General features: G+C 30.4%; 2 protein-coding genes across 3 annotated transcripts; one reads left to right on the top strand and one right to left on the bottom strand.

Annotated features, from left to right (window-relative positions):
• The first annotated feature begins 7,099 nt into the window (after positions 1 to 7,099).
• Positions 7,100 to 9,763, top strand: LOC136081907 (uncharacterized). Of its 2 annotated transcripts, none has more exons than XM_065800300.1 (3): positions 7,100 to 7,275; positions 7,378 to 7,434; positions 7,570 to 9,164. In XM_065800300.1, the coding sequence occupies exons 1-3, from the start codon at positions 7,260 to 7,262 to the stop codon at positions 8,055 to 8,057; spliced, it is 561 nt and encodes a 186-aa protein (XP_065656372.1). In that variant the 5' UTR covers positions 7,100 to 7,259; the 3' UTR covers positions 8,058 to 9,164. The 2 variants fall into 2 exon arrangements, with proteins under 2 accessions (XP_065656372.1, XP_065656371.1); XM_065800299.1 differs by having other exon boundaries at positions 7,104 to 7,275; positions 7,570 to 9,763.
• Positions 9,764 to 20,689: 10,926 nt separating this feature from the next.
• Positions 20,690 to 21,547, bottom strand: LOC136081905 (uncharacterized). Its single transcript, XM_065800298.1, has 2 exons — positions 21,139 to 21,547; positions 20,690 to 21,037 (listed from the first exon to the last, which is right to left on the bottom strand). Exons 1-2 carry the CDS (start codon positions 21,247 to 21,249, stop codon positions 20,834 to 20,836), a joined length of 315 nt encoding a protein of 104 aa, XP_065656370.1. The 5' UTR covers positions 21,250 to 21,547; the 3' UTR covers positions 20,690 to 20,833.
• Positions 21,548 to 22,198: the final 651 nt, after the last annotated feature.

Below are 22,198 nucleotides of genomic sequence, written 5' to 3'. Positions count from 1 at the left end.
GTTTCAAAGAACTTTCGTTAAAGGTTGTTTGCGTTTTCATTTAAGTGTTTCCAATGTAATAATGAGAGCTGATTTTTGAAAGACTCAATATTTGATGGTTTAAAAAAACGTTTTTTTATAACTTTATTTAATTTTTGTTGTGGTTGGTCAGTGTTTATGGTTAGAAAAATAGGAAAGTGGTCTGAAATATCTGTTTTTAAGATGCCCAATTTTATATCACTGTTGAACAAGTCTGTGGAAATAATATTATCCAGCAAGGTTGCTGAATTTTTTGTTACTCTAGTTGGACGATTTATTAAAGGAATTGCTCCAGATTCAAAAATTACATCATAAAATTTCTAACTTTGTTATCGTCATTGTAATCAAAACAATTCATATTAAAATCACCAATTAGTAAGTTTTTTTTCTTTTCCTTGTTACCTTTCGCAATAACCTTTTGCTGTAAAAACATGCTCAAGTTCTCGCTCACGCCATCTGGCGGTCGATAACAACAGCCAATTAAAATGTTTTTTGTTCGCTCATTAATAATCTCAATTGTTAATATTTTTCCATCGTCGTCAGAAACGCAAAGATCATTTCTAATATTTTCATGAACGTAAATTAGAACTCCACCACCACGCTTATTTATTTGCCTTTCAAGAGAAATCATTTCAAAATGAGAAAGATAAAAATTAGAATTTTTATTAGTGTCGTTTGAGGTAGCCCAAGTTTCAGTTAAGCAAGTAATATTAAAAAAGTATTTAGTTTCCTCAAGTAAATTTTGGAACTTTTCAAAATTACAATTAATGCTTCTGATATTTACGTGTAGAATTCTAATTTGAACGTTGCTTTCCTTGTTAACATTCTTAAATAGAATTCCTTTTAATTCACTTGGATAATAGTAAGAACATTTGATTTTTGCATCATGAAAATAATTAATATCTGGGTCGGAGTTTTCGTGTGATGAAAAAAATTTCGTTTCAAAAAAATTAAAGGCAAGAGTTTCAAAGTCACTTTTTAAAGCCATGATTCGTTATATAACAAATAAATTAAAAAGGATTTCTTTTTAAGAACGAACACATTTACTTCCGAAATTCTCTAGAAAAAATTTTATCATATTTTATAACTGCATACTTACCATCAAGTCGCAGCTTTTTTGACTTGATCCCACATATATATATATATATATATATATATATATATATATATATATATATATATATATATATATATATATATATATATATATATATATATATATGTATATATATATATATATATATATATATATATATATATATATATATATATATATATATATATATATATATATATATATATATATATATATTATAATATATATAATATATATATGCCTATATATATTATAACTTAAAATGGTGTTTTCACAAGCCAGCTGCTTAGTGATGCAGCAAGTTCTGTTTTGAAGGGAAAAAAAGTGTTAGTTAAGCTGCTAAAGAATTCGACATCAAGAGAATGACATTAACAAGATACATTTTAAAACTAAACTATGATGGTTACCCATCCATGGGTTTTTCAAAACCTAGATTAATTTTTTCCCAAGAGCAAGCGAACGCTTTAAAAAATTATTTATTCCAAATGGCATCTATATTTTACGGCTATACTCCTAAAGATATTCGTTCTCTTGCTTATGTGTGTGCTCTTCAATACAAAATCAAAATACCAGATTCTTGGACAATAAATAAGATGGCTAGTAAAGAGTGGATGACTATAGTCATTCACTCTTTACCAGCCATCTCAATTGAAGATTTCTTTTTAAAAAACTATAGTTTTGTAAAAAGAAATCCTCAATTATCTGTAAGGAAACCTGAAGCAACTAGCCTTGGTAGGGCAACATCATTTAACGCTGCAAATGTAAAAGTGTTTTTTGGTAAACTAGGTGATATATACAAATTCAATGCTTCACAAATATGGAACGTTGACGAAACTGGTGTATCTACAATTGTAAACCTAGTAAGATTGTGGCTGCAAAAGGCAAGAGAAATGTTGGTATTATGACATCAGGGGAAAGAGGCACTAATGTCAAAACGGTAACCGCTGTATCTGCCTCAGGTAATACAGTGCCTCCAATGTTTGTGTTCCCTCGCAAAAATTACAAAGATTATTTTGTTAATAATGGTCCTACGAACTGTATTGGGGTAAGTAATGAAAGTGGCTGGGTTACAGATATTAAATTCAAAAATTTTATGCAACATTTCATTAGGCATGTGAAGCCTTTAAATAAATATAAAATTCTGTTGATTTTGGACAATCACTCTTCTCAATTACATTTTGAAATACTAAACTTAGCAAATAAGAATAGAATAGTCATGTTGTCTTTCCCATCACACCGCAGCCATAAGCTCCAGCCACTAGATGTGTCATTGTTTGGACCTTTTAAAAAGTACCTATCAGTTGCACAAGATGCATGGCTGAGAAACAATCCTGGAAAAGCCATAACAATTTATGATATACCAAAAATTGTATCTGATTCATTGCCATTAGCTATAACAGAAAGAATTATATTAAAACAGCAGCAAACTAAGAAACTTAAAAAAGTTAAGAAACAAAAAAAATTATCTACCTGTCAATCTTTTTCAAATAATAATAAAGAGCATGGTAATAAAGAGACTCAGTTACATAGTATATTAAAAAAAGTTAAGAAACAAACAAAAAAACTGAAAAGAAAAAAATTTTAAAGAAACCACAAAAACGTTCTGCCGATCAATCCTTTGCAGATCATGGTAATAAAGAGACTCTGCTGCTTAGTATATTAAAAAAATTAAAAAAACAATCAAACAAAAAAACTAAGATGACAAAACAATTAAAGACAAGTGCAGAACACGATTATGCTTGTCTTGTATGTTGGGAAACTTATTCTGAAAGTCTACCAGAAGAAAATTGGGTCCATTGTCAAGGTTGCAATCTATGGTCTCATTTAAAATGTGATTCACATTCTGGTCAAAATTATATTTTGACTGCAAAATGGAAATTGAAGACTAACATTAAATGTTTAGTTTTTATTTTATCATAATATTAACAAGTTTTGTTTAAAAATGTGCTTAAAAAGTATATACTTATTACTTGAAAGTATATACTTAATTAATAAGGAAGCTATGTTTTGTTTTTATGACAGAGTTAATAGTTGTCACAGAAATGCATTCATTTTTTTATTGCTCAATTTACCCCACACAATGCTCAACTTACCCCGCTGGGGTTGGTTGAGTAGCCTAATAAACTTTAGATTATATTTTCTGAAACAAATCGAAATAAGTTTTTTGTCTCAACCATTTTTTAGCAGATCAAATTATCTTTCTAATAGTGAAAAAATTATATTATTCCGATGTACCGTTCAAGAGATCTATTAGATTTAGTAAAAATTGCCCAACTTGCCCAAGCCTATTGTACTGTTTCGTTTTTAAGTTTTTCATTAAAGTGTTTACTTTAAGTCATAAGAAAGTTGATTCAATAATTAGATGTATTGAACTTGGTCAAATTTATCAATATCACCAAATACAGTGAAAAGTAAATATCAATCAACAAAATAAGTCTGTTAAGAGTAAATTTTATTTAACAATGTAATTACAACTCTGCTAAGCGAAAGCTCAAAGATATGATTTTACAAATTGATGGTTTATTAATATACATTCAATAACTTTTAGTATTTCAAAACGAGTATTTTTTAGAACAATTTAAACAGCAATTCGTTATAAAATACTAAACGAGAGTTTAGTATTTTATAACGAATTGCTGTCTAAATTGTACAAAACACATCAACGAACGAAACAAAAAACATCAAAACGTTTTTGTATTTAATGTAAATGTTTTTATTAGCCGAACGGCAAAAATTTAAAAATGCAAGAATTGAATTCTAAGAGTTTTTCAGAATAATTATGTTATCTTTATTAAAAAGTAATTTAAAAACGTTCTAGCTTTTTGATATCTCTAACTCATTTCTATGCGTCCGTTTAATTTTCGTACCTTTTAACCAAAGCAATCCATTAAATAACTTTGATACTTTACTTCTCTATTGCCCCCCTTTCCATCTTTTTCCTTTCTTCCCATTACCTTTATTATTATATTCATTCTCGCTTTCTTTCAAACCGTCGATTCTCAGGTTACTCTCTTAAGCCATCTTTTCTCTGGTTATTCTTTCATTGAAAAGATAAGGATTATAAAGGATAGTTTTCCCTTTAGCCCTATCCTAATAGTAAGATATATTACAATGGACAAACAGCAATTTAAACATATAAGGCATTTAACTAATAAGTATGACCGACGCCATCTGGTTGACATGGGCACAGAGCCCCATCCCTTTGGTCTAAAGGACCTTTTTTTTTATTTTAAGAAATTTCAAGATATAGAGGATTTTTTTTTAATTTGCAATTGTGTACACACATTTTGAAACCTGTGTTGTCGGCCCTGATAAGTTGTTATGTCTTTTAACTTATTACTAATTTGCCATTTTGTGACATATTAAAATAAGATTTATGACGTAAGACTTATTAACGAAATTGAGCAGTTGAGTTAAATAAGTTAAAAGCAAAAGTTTTGATTATCGAGAAAAGATGTTCTGAAAATACAAGTGCGAACCTAATTTTTTAAGTGCTAAATAATATGAAGTAATTAGCGAAATTAATAAAAGTAACCAAAAAAAGTAACCTAGCGTCAACGTTTCTGTTTGCTTTTAACACAAAATGATTATTTATAACACAAGATGATTTCGTCTATTGACAAGTAAAACTCATTAAGTGATACTGCAGCTAATTTGAGATAATCAAGTTTTAGTTAGTTTACTTTATTAAAATTCCATTTATCGAGATATCAATGTGATATTTTGGATTAATAAAATAAATAAGTTTAGTTATATATTACTAACAACATTTATTTCATAAATGCTATTTATAAGCAGAAAACACACTTAGTGAATTTTACCTGCCAGAAAAATGAGAACATAGAAGGATGTAATGACAAATACTTATTATTAAAATGACATTTATTGTATATATATATTTTTTTTTATTTTTTATCTTTTTGTACATAATATAAACAAATATATTGTATACTGGCGGGATTATTGCCTTTATGTAATTTCTTCCAAACAGCCAGATTACAAAACTATGATAAAATTATACCTATATGTACATCAACAAAAGTATGATAGTGTAGTGAAAGATGGAAAAAAAGATAAGAAAAATACATAACACTGAGATAAAAGTTCAGATAAAAAATGTTTTAAGATTACATCGTAAGATGGCTTTGGTAATCGTTCTGGAAGACCAATATTAATTGAAGGTAAACTTTTGTACCACGGAATAACTTCCTCTGGAATTTGACCAGCATCACATAGCTTTACAAGGTCAGTCTTTTTTGCTTGTGATATTAGAATAAGACTAACGTATCCCAGCTTTAGTTCAGCAGGGACTGTTCTTCGACAACCTCTTCCAGCAAGAATAATTTTTTTATAGTCAGAAGTGTGGTCATATCTGTAAAATATGGTTTCAGGAAATGTTTTTTCGAATTTCAGGCATTTTATTTTTGCCATTACACTTTATCACCACACTCGTTCTTATTCCTATTTTTAATAGTAATAGCCGCTAGTTCATGGAGATTGTAGAAGTCAGTGTATTTTAAAAGATGTACTTGGTAATTACCTTTGTTTTCGTTTCTTTTAGATCTTGCAGTTTTAAATATTTGTAACCAATCAGACATTATATAAGCATTTTTTTTTCTTTGCTGACCCTATTACAGAATGCATAGAATCACATTCTATGTGTGAATGTCCCGATTCTAAAAATCTTAGCTCAACTCTGTTTAAATTGGGTAAAATTTGTACAACGTACATCAAAGTAGCAGCCACTTGCTGGTTTCTATTCTGACCACGACAAGTATCACAGAATAAAGAAATATCTGTCACAGTCAAAGGTAATGATTTAAGAAATTGGAACAAAATTGAACCTATCTCATTGCTACCACGCTTGTCTTGTAATTCGTTGCACGCATAACAATGAGCAATCTCTCCATTTCTTACATAGATGGTTAAATTATAAACGCAAATCTTTCTAGAATAATAAAATAGAGAAACATTAGAAAAAGGCAACTGTAGAACACTTTGTAAGTCAAAAGCAAGCGCTGTCAATTCTTCTATATTTACATAGTTTAAAGTGTAATCGTATGCGCAAGGCATTATGGGATGTGTAGGTAGTATAAAAATTAACTCTCATAACAAATTTTTATGAAACTGTAAATTGTTTTCTGTATATTATATTGCGTTTTTTCTTCAATAAGTTATAGTTTTTAGTCTAAAGAAATGCCTTTATATTGTGCAGCAGTTAACTGCACAAATACCAGTGGAGTAGCCGATAAAAATGTGTCCTTTTTTCGTTTTCCAAGAGACAAAGAAAGGTAAATACTTAACTTTACTAAGCTAGCGATTCCACGGCTAAACAAAAAACATTTGACGTTTGACAAAAAACACGTAATTTTCATAAACTTTGCTCTGTTATATCTTTTTGTATGGTTAAGCCAGCGCCTTGAGGTTTTTTGCATCAGTTAGTGTTACTCAATTTCTTTCCAACCATGTATAGAAAGTACTAAGCTTTGTATGGCTTCATTTATATATTACCCATATTTTGAGACCACTTTTCATAAAAAAACTTGCCGCGGGAACGTTTTTTTAAAACGAAGCTTTTGAAGGTAAGGATTCCTAAGATCTTAAACACATCTAATTTTTATGAAACTTTCCATATTTATTAAGAAAAGGACGGGGAATCTAATGGAATCTGGACGTTTTTTAACATTTATACAAAAAATTTTAGTTCTCAGCGTTTAAAAACTTCAAGGTTGATTTATATAGAAAAAAAAGTGTTTTTGAAAAACGTCCAGGTGGAAATTGCAAGTTTAGCCTTTCCTCTATTTAAAACAAGTATTTACTTAAGTTTACCTAAAGAATTGGTACTTAGGATTTGCACATATAAATTATGTGTATATATATATGCTTTTGTTCGCGTATTTAATGACGTTATCTGTTTTGATTTTTGCGTTTGTTTTGGTTAGATTATGAAAATTAAATTGAAAGTGAAAGTATAATTCTTAATTTTAATCAAATGAAAATACATCTTTTACTTTTTCCCAGGTAAAAGGTCTGCATTCTTCAAGAAAGTTAAAATCTTGATTTTTACTATTTTAACTACAGGTTGCTCTTATTTAAACTGTTTTTTTCAAAACAAAAACCTAAAAATAGTATTCAACAAAAGCTTATGAAAATGGAGTTGTGTAAGAAATTCTTTATATCTTTTTATATTTATTTGCCTCTATTTGTTTGTTGATTAAATACTATGAACTCTTGTAATAATTATTTTAATTCCTTTTTTTTAGGTGTTGACATTAACAATAGTCTCACCAAAATGGTTGCTCCACCTATAAGTCAAGAAAGTAAGTCAAAATTATAAATTAGGAATACTGTAGCACAAATTTTTTTCATTTTATTAATTCAATTTATTGAAACCAAAATAATTCACCCCTTATTTTTCTTTATGTCACTTAAATTAAGTTTAATTTTAATTTTAGTATCTGACACTGTTATGGATTATCTTAATATTAATGGAGGCATTGTATCCCTCAAAAATCCAGATTTGGTTTTAACCAATCGCCATTTTTTACAAATTTGTAAAGAAAAAGATAAATTTAACTTGACATGGCCAAATCTTTCAGTATTTTTTACATCCTTGTTTAAATACCCTATATCTAGAGTTATGCTGATCAAGTGCCTTCAAAAGTCAAAAGGTTTTATTGCAAAAGTAAATCGTGCCAAAAATTTTGATTTAAGAAAGTATTTTTTAAGCTCTGCTTTATCTTTTATTGGTGCTTTTCTGGATGTTGTTGGTTTGTTACCTTCTGATGCTTGTTCTACCCCAACTTCTATCCACAATAGTGAAATTGTTCCAAATCAAATTACTGTTTCTGTATCTTCTTATTTGAACTTGCAAATTGCTAATGATAATTTTTTTGTGTTCTGTTACCCCAAACTCTATTGTATACACCCCTTTAGGAAATGATTCTGAAAATTTTCTTCTTGAAGCGCAAGTTAATGAAGTGAATCTGCCAGTTTTCAATTCAGATAAAAAACTACCTATATTATCAGATGATTTGGCCTATCAAATAAAAAAATACAAACAGAGAATTAATTATCTTAAATTACAAAATAGACAAATTAATAAAAGATGTAATGAATATAAAAGAAAATATCAAGCAATCTTGTCAAAATATAATGTCAGAAATGTCAACAAAAGAGAAGTTAGAAAGGATTGTAGGATTAACCAATTGTTGCAAAAAAATTTTAGATTAGAAAAAGAAATTGATATGGCTAGAAAACGTTCACAATCAGATGTCTATCTGAGGCATGGTATTTTAAGAAAAAAATTGAAAACACTGTTTTAAAAACATCTGATGAAGCGAATGATTCAATCTTAAAGGAGAGTTTAAATTACTTTGAAAATCTTTCAGAAGAGCTGAAGGAAAGAGTTAACTTTTTTGAAAAAAATGTAATTGATGTTTTTGAAGGAGGTAGATATAATGATGAAATTCGCTCTGTATATTATGACCTTTTAAGTAAAAATGTTTCTGTTAACAATGTTGAATCAGTTATCAGAACTGTACTACAAAAAATGGCTGGAATTTCATGTGGCACACTTCCAAAAAAATCTTTGGCTGCTGAATTTTTTAGTGAAATGAACCTTTTATCAAAAGCACAGGTTAGAGAGGCTATATTGGATAGTACACACAATGTTCTTCATACAGATGGCACAAAGTATAATTTTAGAGAGATTGGTAGTTTTCAAGTCACAACGTCATCTGGAAGCTACACGTTTGGGATAGAAGATATGTTTTCAGGCGAGGCACAATCTTATTTTGGAGAGCTAAAAAATTTACTCACTGATATGTCTCAGATATTTTCTCCTGAAAAGGAAAACTATGAGGATGATCTTCGGAAGCTTATTTTTTCGTTCAAATCTTTGATGACAGATCGCACCATAGTTAATTCAAGTTTTTTTAGCCAATTTAAACATTGGAGAGAAGCAATTTTGCCTTTTGTTGTTGAAAACTATGATCTACTTCCTTTAAATGAAAAATTAAAAATTTCTCAAATGCATCATGTTTTTTGTGGCTTACATGTTATCCATAATTTAGGAATATATGCAGAAAAAGCAATCATAGAATGGGAAAAAGTGGTTGAGCAGGAAGGCAGTGTTCATGGTGGTTTTATAAATTCTCAAAACTCACGTACCTTTGATATTTTGTATGAACTTTCAAAACTTACAAGCTATAGACATGGCGATCAACGGAACGGGAAAGCTGATGAATGGAGGGCATTTTTGCGTAAAAAGTTTTCAAAAAATTTTATGGTTTCATTTCTGCATCATCGGTTTAACATTATATTTTTACTTGGTGGAGCAACGTATTTTCATAAAGATCATCTTAAAGAATTTGTTTTTAATCTTGATGGTTCAAATTTCCTTCATGAATCAATTAGGCATGATATTGACAACATAATTTTTCATGCTTCAACCAGAGCTCTGAGAATTTTTAATAAACTGATATCAGGACCTCTTTTTCGTATTATTGAAGAGGAAGGTCATGTTTTTTCTTTAAATACCGTTTGGTCGCAAATGTTTAATTATTTTGTTTGTTGTTCTTCTGATGCATCAATAATGTTAAGTGGTTCTACATTTTTTGATGTCAAATATCACTAAGGATGAATTGTTTGATTGTTTGTTTTTTAACTGTAATGACCCACTTTTGGATGCCTTAACACAAGAATGTGTTAAGGCATCCAAAAGTGGGTCATTACAGTTAAAAAGGCAAGGCTAGTTTTACTAGCAAGGCGAAATAGAAAAGGATATATCAGAAAGTACAGAGAAAAAAAAGCAAATATATTGCAGTACAAAATTGATGAGATGGACAAGCGCAACTTAGAAAAGGAAATAAAGGAGCAAAAGGCAAGCGAAGAAAAAGAGTTTTTGACAACAGAAATTGGGAAGGATGGTGGTTTAATTTTGTGTAAAGAGGATTTGGAGCAAATCTTAGGTACTGAAAATGAAATTGTAATGAAGTTGCAAAGACAAATTAAATTTCGAAAACAAGTACTACAGCAAAAATTTCCAGAAAAGTGGCTACAGTTAGGAGAAAAGGTAAAAGGTGAAAATTACAAAAAATTTGGTATAGAGGCGTTAAAAATAAACCTGCTATCAATTTTTAAGTTTTTAAAAGATGCTCCAGAACAACGAGCAAATACAATAAAATGTTCAGTCATCAGACAGAATAATGAAAGACAAGAAATGTTGTTAACATTAAAAAAAAAGGTCAGATTAGAGGGTGACACTAGATTATTAATGGAAACTAGAAAAATAATAAGAGCAGGCACATCAAAGGGAGGGGTTCCAAAGTTTTTAGGAAAAAGAATTAAACATAAAATGGTAGATGAAGGTGGAAAGGATGTATGGTATTCAGGGCTCGTAGTAAGTGTTTTAGATGACAATGAATTTGATGATGAATGCGAGTTTGAGATACTATATGACGGATTTGAGGATAAATACGATATTGAGTTAGTCAAAGAGTGGAGGATGAAATGTGTTGTGATAGAGGGAAAGGCTGATGGTTATGTGGAGGGCGAAATTCGAAAAAAACAAAAATGTTGTTAATATTGTTTTTGACGCAATGTCAATTCAGCTTCAATTTATTGCATTTATATTTGCTATTATTATTATTATTCAATTTAATGTCTTTATGTTTGTATTCTGTTTGGTCATCTGGAGCAGTGTTTGCGCACCCACAATTCTTTATATGTATATTTGATTTCTGTTGGACCTCTGCAGCCATGACAACATACTGGTAAGTTATGCTTTCTATTTTTGCGCTGATGTACCATTAATATATCTATCCTTGTGTTTAGGTATTTGTGAGTCATTATATGTATATTTTTGTAGGTGCATCTACAAATCATAATATGAATACCTGTCTTCTGTTCACCTTTACAGCGGTGTTGATCTACTGATTAGTAATTATTTGTATGTTTGTGTTTACGCACCCGTAAGTCATTATATGTATGTTTGTGTTTATGTACTCGTCAGTCATTATATGTATGTTTGTGTTTATGTACCCGTCAGTAATTTTGTGTATGTTTGTGTTCTGTTGGACCTCTGGAGCGGTGTTGACGCACCCGTATGTCAATATATGTATGTTTGTGTTTATGTACCCATCAGTCATTATGCGTATGTTTGTGTTCTGTTGGACCTCTGGAGCGGTGTTGACGCACCCGTAAGTCACTATATGTATGTTTGTGTTTATGTACCGGTTAGTCATTATGTGTATGTTTGTGTTCTGTTGGACCTCTGGAGCGGTGTTGACGCACCGTAAGTCACTATATGTATGTTTGTGTTTATGTACCGGTTAGTCATTATGTGTATGTTTGTGTTCTGTTGGACCTCTGGAGCGGTGTTGACGCACCCGTAAGTCAATATATGTATGTTTGTGTTTATGTACCCATCAGTCATTATGCGTATGTTTGTGTTCTGTTGGACCTCTGGAGCGGTGTTGACGCACCCGTAAGTCACTATATGTATGTTTGTGTTTATGTACCGGTTAGTCATTATGTGTATGTTTGTGTTCTGTTGGACCTCTGGAGCGGTGTTGACGCACCCGTAAGTCAATATATGTATGTTTGTGTTTATGTACCCATCAGTCATTATGCGTATGTTTGTGTTCTGTTGGACCTCTGGAGTGGTGTTGGCGCACCCGTAAGTCAATATATGTATGTATGTGTTTATGTACCGGTTAGTCACAATTCTTTATATGTATATTTGATTTCTGTTGGACCTCTGCAGCCATGACAACATACTGGTAAGTTATGTTTTCTATTTTTGCGCTGATGTACCATTAATATATCTATCCTTGTGTTTAGGTATTTGTGAGTCATTATATGTATATTTTTGTAGGTGCATCTACAAATCATAATATGAATACCTGTCTTCTGTTCACCTTTACAGCGGTGTTGATCTACTGATTAGTAATTATTTGTATGTTTGTGTTTACGCACCCGTAAGTCATTATATGTATGTTTGTGTTTATGTACTCGTCAGTCATTATATGTATGTTTGTGTTTATGTACCCGTCAGTAATTTTGTGTATGTTTGTGTTCTGTTGGACCTCTGGAGCGGTGTTGACGTACCCGTATGTCAATATATGTATGTTTGTGTTTATGTACCCATCAGTCATTATGCGTATGTTTGTGTTCTGTTGGACCTCTGGAGCGGTGTTGACGCACCCGTAAGTCACTATATGTATGTTTGTGTTTATGTACCGGTTAGTCATTATGTGTATGTTTGTGTTCTGTTGGACCTCTGGAGCGGTGTTGACGCACCGTAAGTCACTATATGTATGTTTGTGTTTATGTACCGGTTAGTCATTATGTGTATGTTTGTGTTCTGTTGGACCTCTGGAGCGGTGTTGACGCACCCGTAAGTCAATATATGTATGTTTGTGTTTATGTACCCATCAGTCATTATGCGTATGTTTGTGTTCTGTTGGACCTCTGGAGCGGTGTTGACGCACCCGTAAGTCACTATATGTATGTTTGTGTTTATGTACCGGTTAGTCATTATGTGTATGTTTGTGTTCTGTTGGACCTCTGGAGCGGTGTTGACGCACCCGTAAGTCAATATATGTATGTTTGTGTTTATGTACCCATCAGTCATTATGCGTATGTTTGTGTTCTGTTGGACCTCTGGAGTGGTGTTGGCGCACCCGTAAGTCAATATATGTATGTATGTGTTTATGTACCGGTTAGTCATTATGTGTATGTTTGTGTTCTGTTGGACCTCTGGAGCGGTGTTGACGCACCCGTAAGTCAATATATGTAAGTTTCTGTTTATGTACCTGTAAGTCATTATATGTATGTTTATGTTCTGTTGGAATTGTATGTATGTCTGTGTTCTCTGGCACACCATTCATGCACGCGTAAGTCATTATATGTATATTTATGTTTTGTTAAAGAGAAAAAAAGTTTTTAGACCATGAAGGAACATATACAGTAAAATGATGCTGAATGATTACTCACACAAATAAGAATTTCTGTAGCACTTAGGGACAGTCACAGTAAAAGGATGAGACCTAATTGAATGATAAGTAATAAAAGAATGAATTTTAGCAGATGGCATAAGAGACACTAGCTCCTTAAAACATCACCCTTTATAGTATTTGTAGAAAAGAGTAAGAGAAGCAACACTATGACAGTGCGACAATGGTTGGATACAGCGGCATGGCTTGGTATTCTATAATTATTTTTATTTTTAATTTTTGTTAATAAACCTGTGTCACCCTCTAATCTGAGGTTTTGTTAACAACATTTCTCTTTTCTTTTTGATTTTTTTTTTTTTTGAAATTTATTTGTCTTTGCAACTTTATCACAATTTCAGTCACAATAAAAGGATAAGACTTAATTGAATGACGAGTAACACGAGAATGAATTTCAGTAGATGGCACAAGAGACGCTAGCTCTTTAGAGCAGTGCCCATTATAGTATTTGTAGAAAAGAGAAAGAGAAGCAACATTACGACGATGTGATAATTGTTGGAGGTTGGCTGCAAGAGCAGGTCCAACTGTTTACAATGCATTTTTGAACCTTGACTAAAAGAGAAAAGGCATTATTGGAAGATCCGCCCCAGATGGGGCAACAGTATTCCATACTAGGAAGGATTTGAGATTTATAGAGATAAAGAATAAAATCCGGAGTAAGAAAGTGTTGAGCTCGATAAAGAGATGCAACCTTAGCAGATGCTAATTTTGCAATGGATTTGATATACAGTTTCCAAGAAAGATAGGAAGTAAGAGCTAATCCTAGAAGACGAAGGGTAGATGACTCATGGAGTACATTACTGTTAATAAGTATAGGAAGATCTAGATTATGGCGATAACGATTAGCTGAAAAAAATTAAGTTTTCTTTGAGTTAAAGTTCACCAGCCACTGTGAGCCTAATGCTGTAGCAGAAGTGAGATCCTTTTTAAGCTCAAATGCCCTCTTCAAGCAATCAGAGAGTGTTGCGTTCTTATCAAGGCTGGAATAAATGGTAGTATCAGCTGTAAAATGAGGCGATTGAAATCCATAGTGATGATCAGAAAGTAAGTTATTAGATTCAAGAGGAGAGCATAAGTGTTTGTTAATTAAAGACTCAAAACCCTTGCTTATAATTATAAGACCATTAGATATATCTACCTTCTTCAAAAACCTCAATTACAAGTTACAAATTAAAATGTCTTTATTTGATAGGTGAAATCACCAGGTAATATAGGTAGTATCCAAATTAGAAACTGGAAGATTCTCTTGATTAAATTGCGTTTTAATAAGAAAGTTTTTAGAACCATTTCCTTAAGGGATGTATGCAATAGAAGTTGGGGTAACAGCATGAAAAGTCATCATTAGCAATTTTCAAAATTAAATCAGAAGGTACAAAAACAGTAATTTGATTGGGAACAATTTTACTATTGTGGATAGAAGTAGGGGTAGAGCAAGCATCAGAAGGTAACTACTTTTAAAGTTGGAAGTTACTGGAAGAGCCTAGATAAAGTTTATATATATATATATATATTTTTTTTTTTTTTTTTTTGTTATTCACCTCCTCAAGGCCAAGAAGGCCACTACAGATGAGGAGGCTACTTAATAGTGGTTGTAACCCTCTCTCAACTCTATAACTCCGAAACACGAACCTTGAAGAACAAGGCCGCTGCTCGGAGAAACTAGTTGAGCGTGGTACTACCAGGGATGTGGTAGGGATCGAACTCGGAACCTCTCGCTTATGAAGCAAGCGTTTTACCGCGACGCCACTACTGCATATATAGCTAGATAACAATTAACAGACAACTTAAAAAATTGCAAAAAGATGGGTAAGTCCATCATGCCAGACTTTACCGAAAGCCTTTGATATCCAGAGCAGTAGAATTTGCCTAACCACCTCTATGTAATGCTATGTAGTACCATTCTATTACAACAGTTAGCAAGTCAGTTCTTAAACAAGATGATTGAAATCCATTTGTTTCTTATGTCATCTGCAAATAGAGCCACCTTTAAGCTTTTCAGGATGATCACTAGTTTTGGTTAAAAGTTAACCCATTACTTAGTGACACAAGTGTGACTTAGGAGCGTTTAGTGCCACAGGGTCTGTGTGTTTTGTGATTGTGATGTTATTGTTGTGATGTTTTGTGTTGATAGACAACTTGGCTTACCTTCTCGATGGTGTCTATTGTTAAAAATGATTATTAGTTTGTTTCGTTACTGAAACTTGCTACTTCCAATCATTCACTAAAAGCCAAGAAATAAGTTTTAGAATAAAAACATTTTTCTATGTTATTTTCATTTTTTTTTATCTTAGGCGTTTTCATAGGTTCACATAAGCAATCTTAAAGAGTAAGTTTCTTATTTTATACTTATTTAGTTTTAAATGTTTTAAATTTATATATTTTTAAAATGAATTAACAAAATATTTTTAACACGTTATTGTGTATCTGTGTTTCTAATAATAATATTTTTACATTTTTAGATATAATTTCTGCTGTTATACCTGCCTATTGCAGTTGTAAGTACTCCAAATTTCAGAAAGTTCGTTTGCTGTAAGTTATTTTCATTAAAAATTAAATTTTAACTTTATTGAAGAAACTTCTGTTTGTTAAATAGGTTATTCTGAATAATTTCGACAGATTTTAATGCCCTTTTGTAGTAATTTACTGACCAGTCTGTAAATTATACAATAATTTCAAAATGATGTATGATTTGGATTCCATGATTCCTTTATGCATATTTGTATGGTGTAATTATAATAAAACCCCAAATTTTATTTTCCAAAACTAAGTAAATAAGTGAAAACCATCAGTCTGTAAAATAGATGATTCTGGTTAATCTTGTCAGATGAATAAAAATGGGACCATTATAAAAAATAACGAATCAAATTTAATAACGGTTGAAAAATATCAAATATATTCAAAGTGCCCAGTTGGTTTGTGTAGCCCTTTTGCAGTAATTTACTGACCGGTCTGTAAATTATACAATGATTTCAAAATGATGTACTATTTGGATTTCATGGTTCCTTTATGCACATTTGTATAGTGTTATTATAATATAACCCCAAATTTTATTTTCTAAAACTAAGTAAATAAGTGAAAACCCTCAGTCTGTAAAATAGATGATTCTGGTAAATCTCGTCAGTTGAACAAAAAAATTTTGGGGTATTTTATTTTCTTATAGTTGTTGGATCACAATTGAAAATTTAAAGTCAAATGTAATAACGGTTCAAGAGTTATTCAAGAGTTAATATGACACCAAAACTAAGTAAATAAGTAAAAACCCTCAGTCTGTAAAATAGACAAATCTGGACAATCCCGACTGAATTAAATAAAAATATTTTGGTATTTTATTTTCTTATAGTTGGTGAATCATTATGGAAAATTTTAAGTCAAATGTAATAACGGTTCAAGAGTTATTCAAGAGTTAATATGACACCAAAACTAAGTAAATAAGTAAAAACCCTCAGTCTGTAAAATAGACAGTTCTGGGCAATCCCGACAGAATTTAAAAAATTTTTTTTTTGTATTTTCTTTTCTTATAGTTGTTGAATCATTATGGAAAATTTCAAGTCAAATGTAATAACGGTTCAAAAGTTATTCAAAAGTCAATATGATCCAAAAATACTCTCTTTTTCGGTGCCATAACACTGCAAATTTTCCATACTTAAGCCCTATACCTTTCGTCAAAAAATCATCAATTTTTGCACTACAAAAAATTCAATAACTTTGGATCCGCTTAACTTCAAAGGTCGAATGACCCCTCATTTTTTAAGTCAGGTCAAGCTCTATACGATGATATAAATTATATATGTTTTTTTAGATTATAAAAAAATCGTCTGGAATGGCTAACTAAGCATTATGATTTAAGTACTTAATTTATATAATTTAGTACTTAATATATATATATATATATATTTTTTTTAATTTAACACATCATTTTTGTAACACAAAATTAAAGTAGGCTATTGTGCAACTTTTCAAACTTATGACATAAGTTTGAACAAATACACATAAGTTATGTGTATTTGTTTTCTTTTAGAATAAGTTTTTGTTTTCATTTTATCGAGTTATTTTACTGATTAATTTATGTAATGTAATTGTAATTCAATTAGTATGCAACGAAAAGTATATGTTATTCTTATTTTTAAAGGTGCAAGAAATGGGTTATAAATTGTAGAAGAGGAGATCTAGATAGAAAGTCTGTTGAAGTTTTGAACAAAGAATATCGTTTGTGTAGTAACCATTTTGAAAGTTTAATGTACTATTTTACAAACAATGGAGGAAAACGTCTGCTTTATAATGCAATCCCTACATTTTTTAATGTTAAAAAAATACAAAATGAAAATAATGATAGTAAAGTTGAAAATACTCAAGCCAATATAGAAACTGTAAATATAAAAAAGTACAGAAAAGTCTTAAATTCATTGCGTACATCTCGTGTTACAATATGCAGGCTACGAAAAAAAATAAAACTATTAGAGAAAAAAAAGCATAAAAGTTGCAATAACTTAATTAATCATATTTTAGATTTATCTAAAAACTTTCTTTCAGATGATCAACAAAAATTTTTTACAAGTCAAATAAAAATGAGTTACCGCCATAAAAAAGGAAATCGTTGGACAATATCAGATAAATTACTTGGACTACGAGTTATTTTTCATAGTCCACAAACTTATAAAATGTTAAGTAATATATTTTCTTTACCAAGTCGCAACACATTGAAATTGTTTCTAACAAGAGCTTATGGCGATATGCCAACTGGATTCTCACAAAAGTTGTTTACTTTACTAAAACTTCGTGTTAATAACATGAATCAACAAGATCGTAATTGCAGTTTAGTATTGGATGAGATGGCACTTAAACAACCCTTAGATTATGATAAAAGTGTAGATGTTGTTTTTGGAATAAAGAACAAGAAACCACTGAATCAAGCTCTAGTTTTTATTATCAGAGGTATTGCCACTAAATGGAAACAACCAATTGCATATTTTTTCAGTAACTCAACTGTTTCAACAGTTAATCTTATTAAGTTTATTCAAGAAGCTATATCAAAAGTTCAGGACTGTGGATTGTTAGTTCGGTGTATTGTGTGTGATCAAGGATCAACTAATATTGCAGCACTTAAAATTCTTGGTTTTTCAAAAATAAAATCTTATATTCAACACCCGTCTTTAAAGAATAGAATTCATATTATCTTTGATCCCCCTCATCTAATTAAAAGTGTTCGCAATAATCTTATGCGACATAACATTAATATTGATGGTAAAATTGACTGACAAACATCTCGATCCTGGAGCATTTCTAAAAATGAGAGTTAATCTAGCAACACAAGTATTAAGTCATCAGGTTGCCACCGCATTGTCTTTGTGTGTCACTGCAAATATATTACCGTCAACTGTAAGAGTGACTGCCCAATTTGTTGAAAAAATGGATATTCTTTTTGATCTGTTAAATTCAAGAAAGCTTCAGGGTGATAAACCTGCTTGTTGTGCTATAACAACTAATGGAAATAACATTACATTGTTAAAAGAACTCCAAACTTGGATTAAGAAATGGAAGTTTTGTGATGTACAATCCCAATCCAAGATAGCTAGTCATTGGGGGTTAAATGTTACAATTAACAGTATACTAGAATTGTGCCAGGAGCTTCTCTTGGAAGGATTTCCTTTTGTTTGCACATCTCGCTTCAACCAAGATTGCTTAGAAAGTTTTTTTGGAACTATACGGAGTAAAGGAGGGTGGAACCGACTGACAGACTGACTGTAAGACAATTTCGAGCAGCTTACCAGAATGCCCTTTTGCTGTTGTCAGTAGAAACTAGTAAGTCTAATAGCAACTGTCTGGCAGAAACAGATTTTAGTGTGGCATTGGATCTAAATTCCTTATTTGAAAATTCACAAAAAATACTAACTAAAAAAGATTGTCTATTTTTTGATAATAATACAAAAAATAATGTTCTTTTAAACAGATTTCCTGTTGCTATCCTTATAAAACAATCTATTGAACAATCACATACATATTTCTCTAACTTGTTAATAAAAAGAATCTCTCTGTGTCAACATTGTAAGGTAGTACTTTGCAGTGAATCGATTGATTTTACAATAGCTGGTAAGAATGGTATGGAGACCAATAAACAAACAAACATCCAAAATTGTTATCCAAATTCATTAGTTTCTTTGATTTCTAATATGGAAGTAGTTTTCATAGAATATATTGAAAAGTGGCTTGATATGGAAAACCTGGCTTTTAGATTATCTTCCAAAATAATGGAAATATGTTCTTTTGAGTTTTTATTCAAATATCACTTCGAACATGCTTTTTACCTACAAAAAAAAATAGTCCATATATTCGTCATATCACGAATATTTTATTTTATTAAACTGTATAACCGAGATCTTTCTCCACGCAATAAAAAAAACTATAAAAAGATGGAACGTTTGCTACACAAATAATTTCAATTGTATAATAATAACAATTATATATATATATATATATATATGTATATATATATATATATTATATATATATATATATATATATATATATATATATTTCTGATTTTTCTAGTTTTCAGAGTTGTTTTATATTTTTTTATAGCAACCAGATTTAAGTGGGTTCATATTTTAAGTCAAAAATGTAATTTAACAAATCGAGTCCAAAATTTGATTAAAAAACCAATAAAGTATTTAGAAATATTTCATTACTAATAGCATTTGTTGCTTTATATAACTTTATATATATATATATTCGTTTTTAATTTGTTTTTTAAATTTTATTCTACCCGGGCATCCCATAATCCTCTGCAAACAAATTAACATTTTTTTACGCAAGTCGACAGCCCTTGGTCAAAAGTGCAAGTAATGAATGTGGCATCATCCTTGCATCTCAGCTTATTATTATTTTCCTTGGCTATATTACATTGGCTTTTTCTTATTAAATGTAGAGAATATTCTGCTTCTAACTCTCTTTTGTTGATGGTAGAAGCTTGATCATATTTTGAGCAAGTTGCGCATAGATCTTTTGTTTGGCTTGAAAAAGGAAAAATTATAATTGTTACAGAAAAACCACCTATAATATTTTTCACTGATAGGTTCTGTAATGTTATGTTCTATACAGAAATCTTTTCGGTAAAAATCATACATCTTCCAGATAGATAAGCTACTATCTAGATTAGAGTTGCAAAAAAAACCGTTTTTTTTTAATTGTGTTTTTTTTGCAAAAAAAAACATGTTTTTTTTGTGTTTTTTTTTGTTTTTTATAGTTTTTTTAGATTAAAAAAAATTATTTACTTTTATTTAATTTCTATTTTTATTATAAATGTAATACAATATATAATAGTAACATGATATATGATAAATATATAGTACATCACTTGAAAATTTTTTTTTTAATTAACAAAAGACTCTGTATTCTGGCTTTCTTGTTCATTAAGGTCTTCTATTGTAAAGTCAAATCCGTATTCTTCAGAGTCACTTGATACCTCTGACTATAAACTCTGTGAAGTACCATTGTCCAGAAAAAATTCTTGGCTTTGACTTGTTGATGATTCTGAATTACATTTTAGATTTTTGAGTTGTAAATTATGTAATATAAATACTAATTTTGAAGCTCTGTCATTTGTTAATCTATTCCGTTTTTGATTGTGGATCCAAGATTGTCTACTAAATGATCTTTCGACTGCAGCACTTGTTGGTGGGAGTAATAAAATTTTACTTGCAATATTTTATAGTATTGGAGCACAAGAACAACATATTCCCTTCCACCAACTTACAGGAGATGAATGTTTTACTGAAGCCCATATAAAAGGTTTTGCAAAAAGTCCTTCGTTTGATCTATAATCAGCTATCTCACCCAAAATTTTGTCATCACATTCTTTAATAGAAGAATCCATTTTTCCTAATTTATGTAGCGTTTCAATGGCATCAATCTAAAGAAGATGTTTTAAAAAAGGCATCTTAATTCATTTTAAATATAATTTCCTTTTTTTTCAATTAATTTAAATGAGGATTAAGTTTTGAAAATACTCACCATTTCATCTCTAGAGATATGACATCCTTTGTAACGTGGATCCACTAAATTTGCAGCAAGATGAATGTTTCGAATGTGAAATTTCCTTCTTTTGGCAATTATTTCCATCATAGCATTTTCCTCGCTTTTTAGAATTGGACTGCAAAGGATATTGCCCTGAAAAGACTTTTCTAAATCTGAAAATGTTTTTGCAACAATGGAGAGACTTAATTTATCTCCTTCAACTGCTGCAATGGCTATGGCTATTGGTTTTAATAACCTGATAAACCCATCCACTTTATCCCAGAACACTTCTGACAACAATAGGTTTTGAATAGGCTTAGCAAGAGAATTTGCTTCATCGTCAATAGCTAATCCCCGTAGTGCTAATCTGTTGTTATGAAGATTTTTTATACAATGTATAATTGAAGCCCATCTGAAGAATATATTTATTTATAATTAAATATTTATTTGCCTAATGTTATTTCCATACTAAGTATTTTTAAAAATTTATAATAATACTTTTTATGTTTTATTTTTTATGTTTTTATGTTTAATTTTATTATAAAATTAATTTTTAATAAACCTAGTTGTTACTGGAAGCTTTAGTGATTGTTGAATGATTTGTTCTGATTTCTGCTGATGTTGTTTTAACAAAGCTGATAAAATTTGAGAGTTCTTTATCCCTTTTACCACCATTGTGCAATTTCTTTGGGAATCTGCTATTGATTTCAAGTTACTCGCATCAGTAAAAATTAAATTTAAGGTATGTGCCAGGCATCCATAAGGATATATGTGAGGAAATTCAGTAACTATTAGTTGCCATGCTTTTTTCATATTGGCTGCATTATCAGTACAAACACCAAGAACTTTCATAGGTCCAACATCGCATATTATTTTTTTAACTATATTTGCCATATATTCGCCAGTATGACTTTCTGCGCCTAAATAAAGAGTTATACGTTTAATAATTAAAATAAACTATAAAAATTTAAATATTTTTGAAAAACTTTACAACTTTGGAGAATATAAAATAAAACTTGCTATCTGACAATTCTGAAGACATGATAACTAAAATTAA

The sequence above is a fragment of the Hydra vulgaris genome, chromosome 06 (assembly GCF_038396675.1).
Source record: "Hydra vulgaris chromosome 06, alternate assembly HydraT2T_AEP".
NCBI classification, from domain to species: Eukaryota; Metazoa; Cnidaria; class Hydrozoa; order Anthoathecata; family Hydridae; genus Hydra; species Hydra vulgaris.
This window is presented reverse-complemented; position numbering and strand designations above follow the sequence as displayed.

Coding starts and splice junctions, on each gene's coding strand:
- LOC136081907 (XM_065800299.1), top strand. CDS start 8,667: ATGGCTGGAATTTCATGTGGCACACTTCCAAAAAAATCTTTGGCTGCT.
- LOC136081905 (XM_065800298.1), bottom strand. CDS start 21,249: ATGATGGAAATAATTGCCAAAAGAAGGAAATTTCACATTCGAAACATT. Junction 21,038..21,138: donor ATATCTCTAGAGATGAAATG/GTGAGTATTTTC, acceptor CATCTTCTTTAG/ATTGATGCCATTGAAACGCT.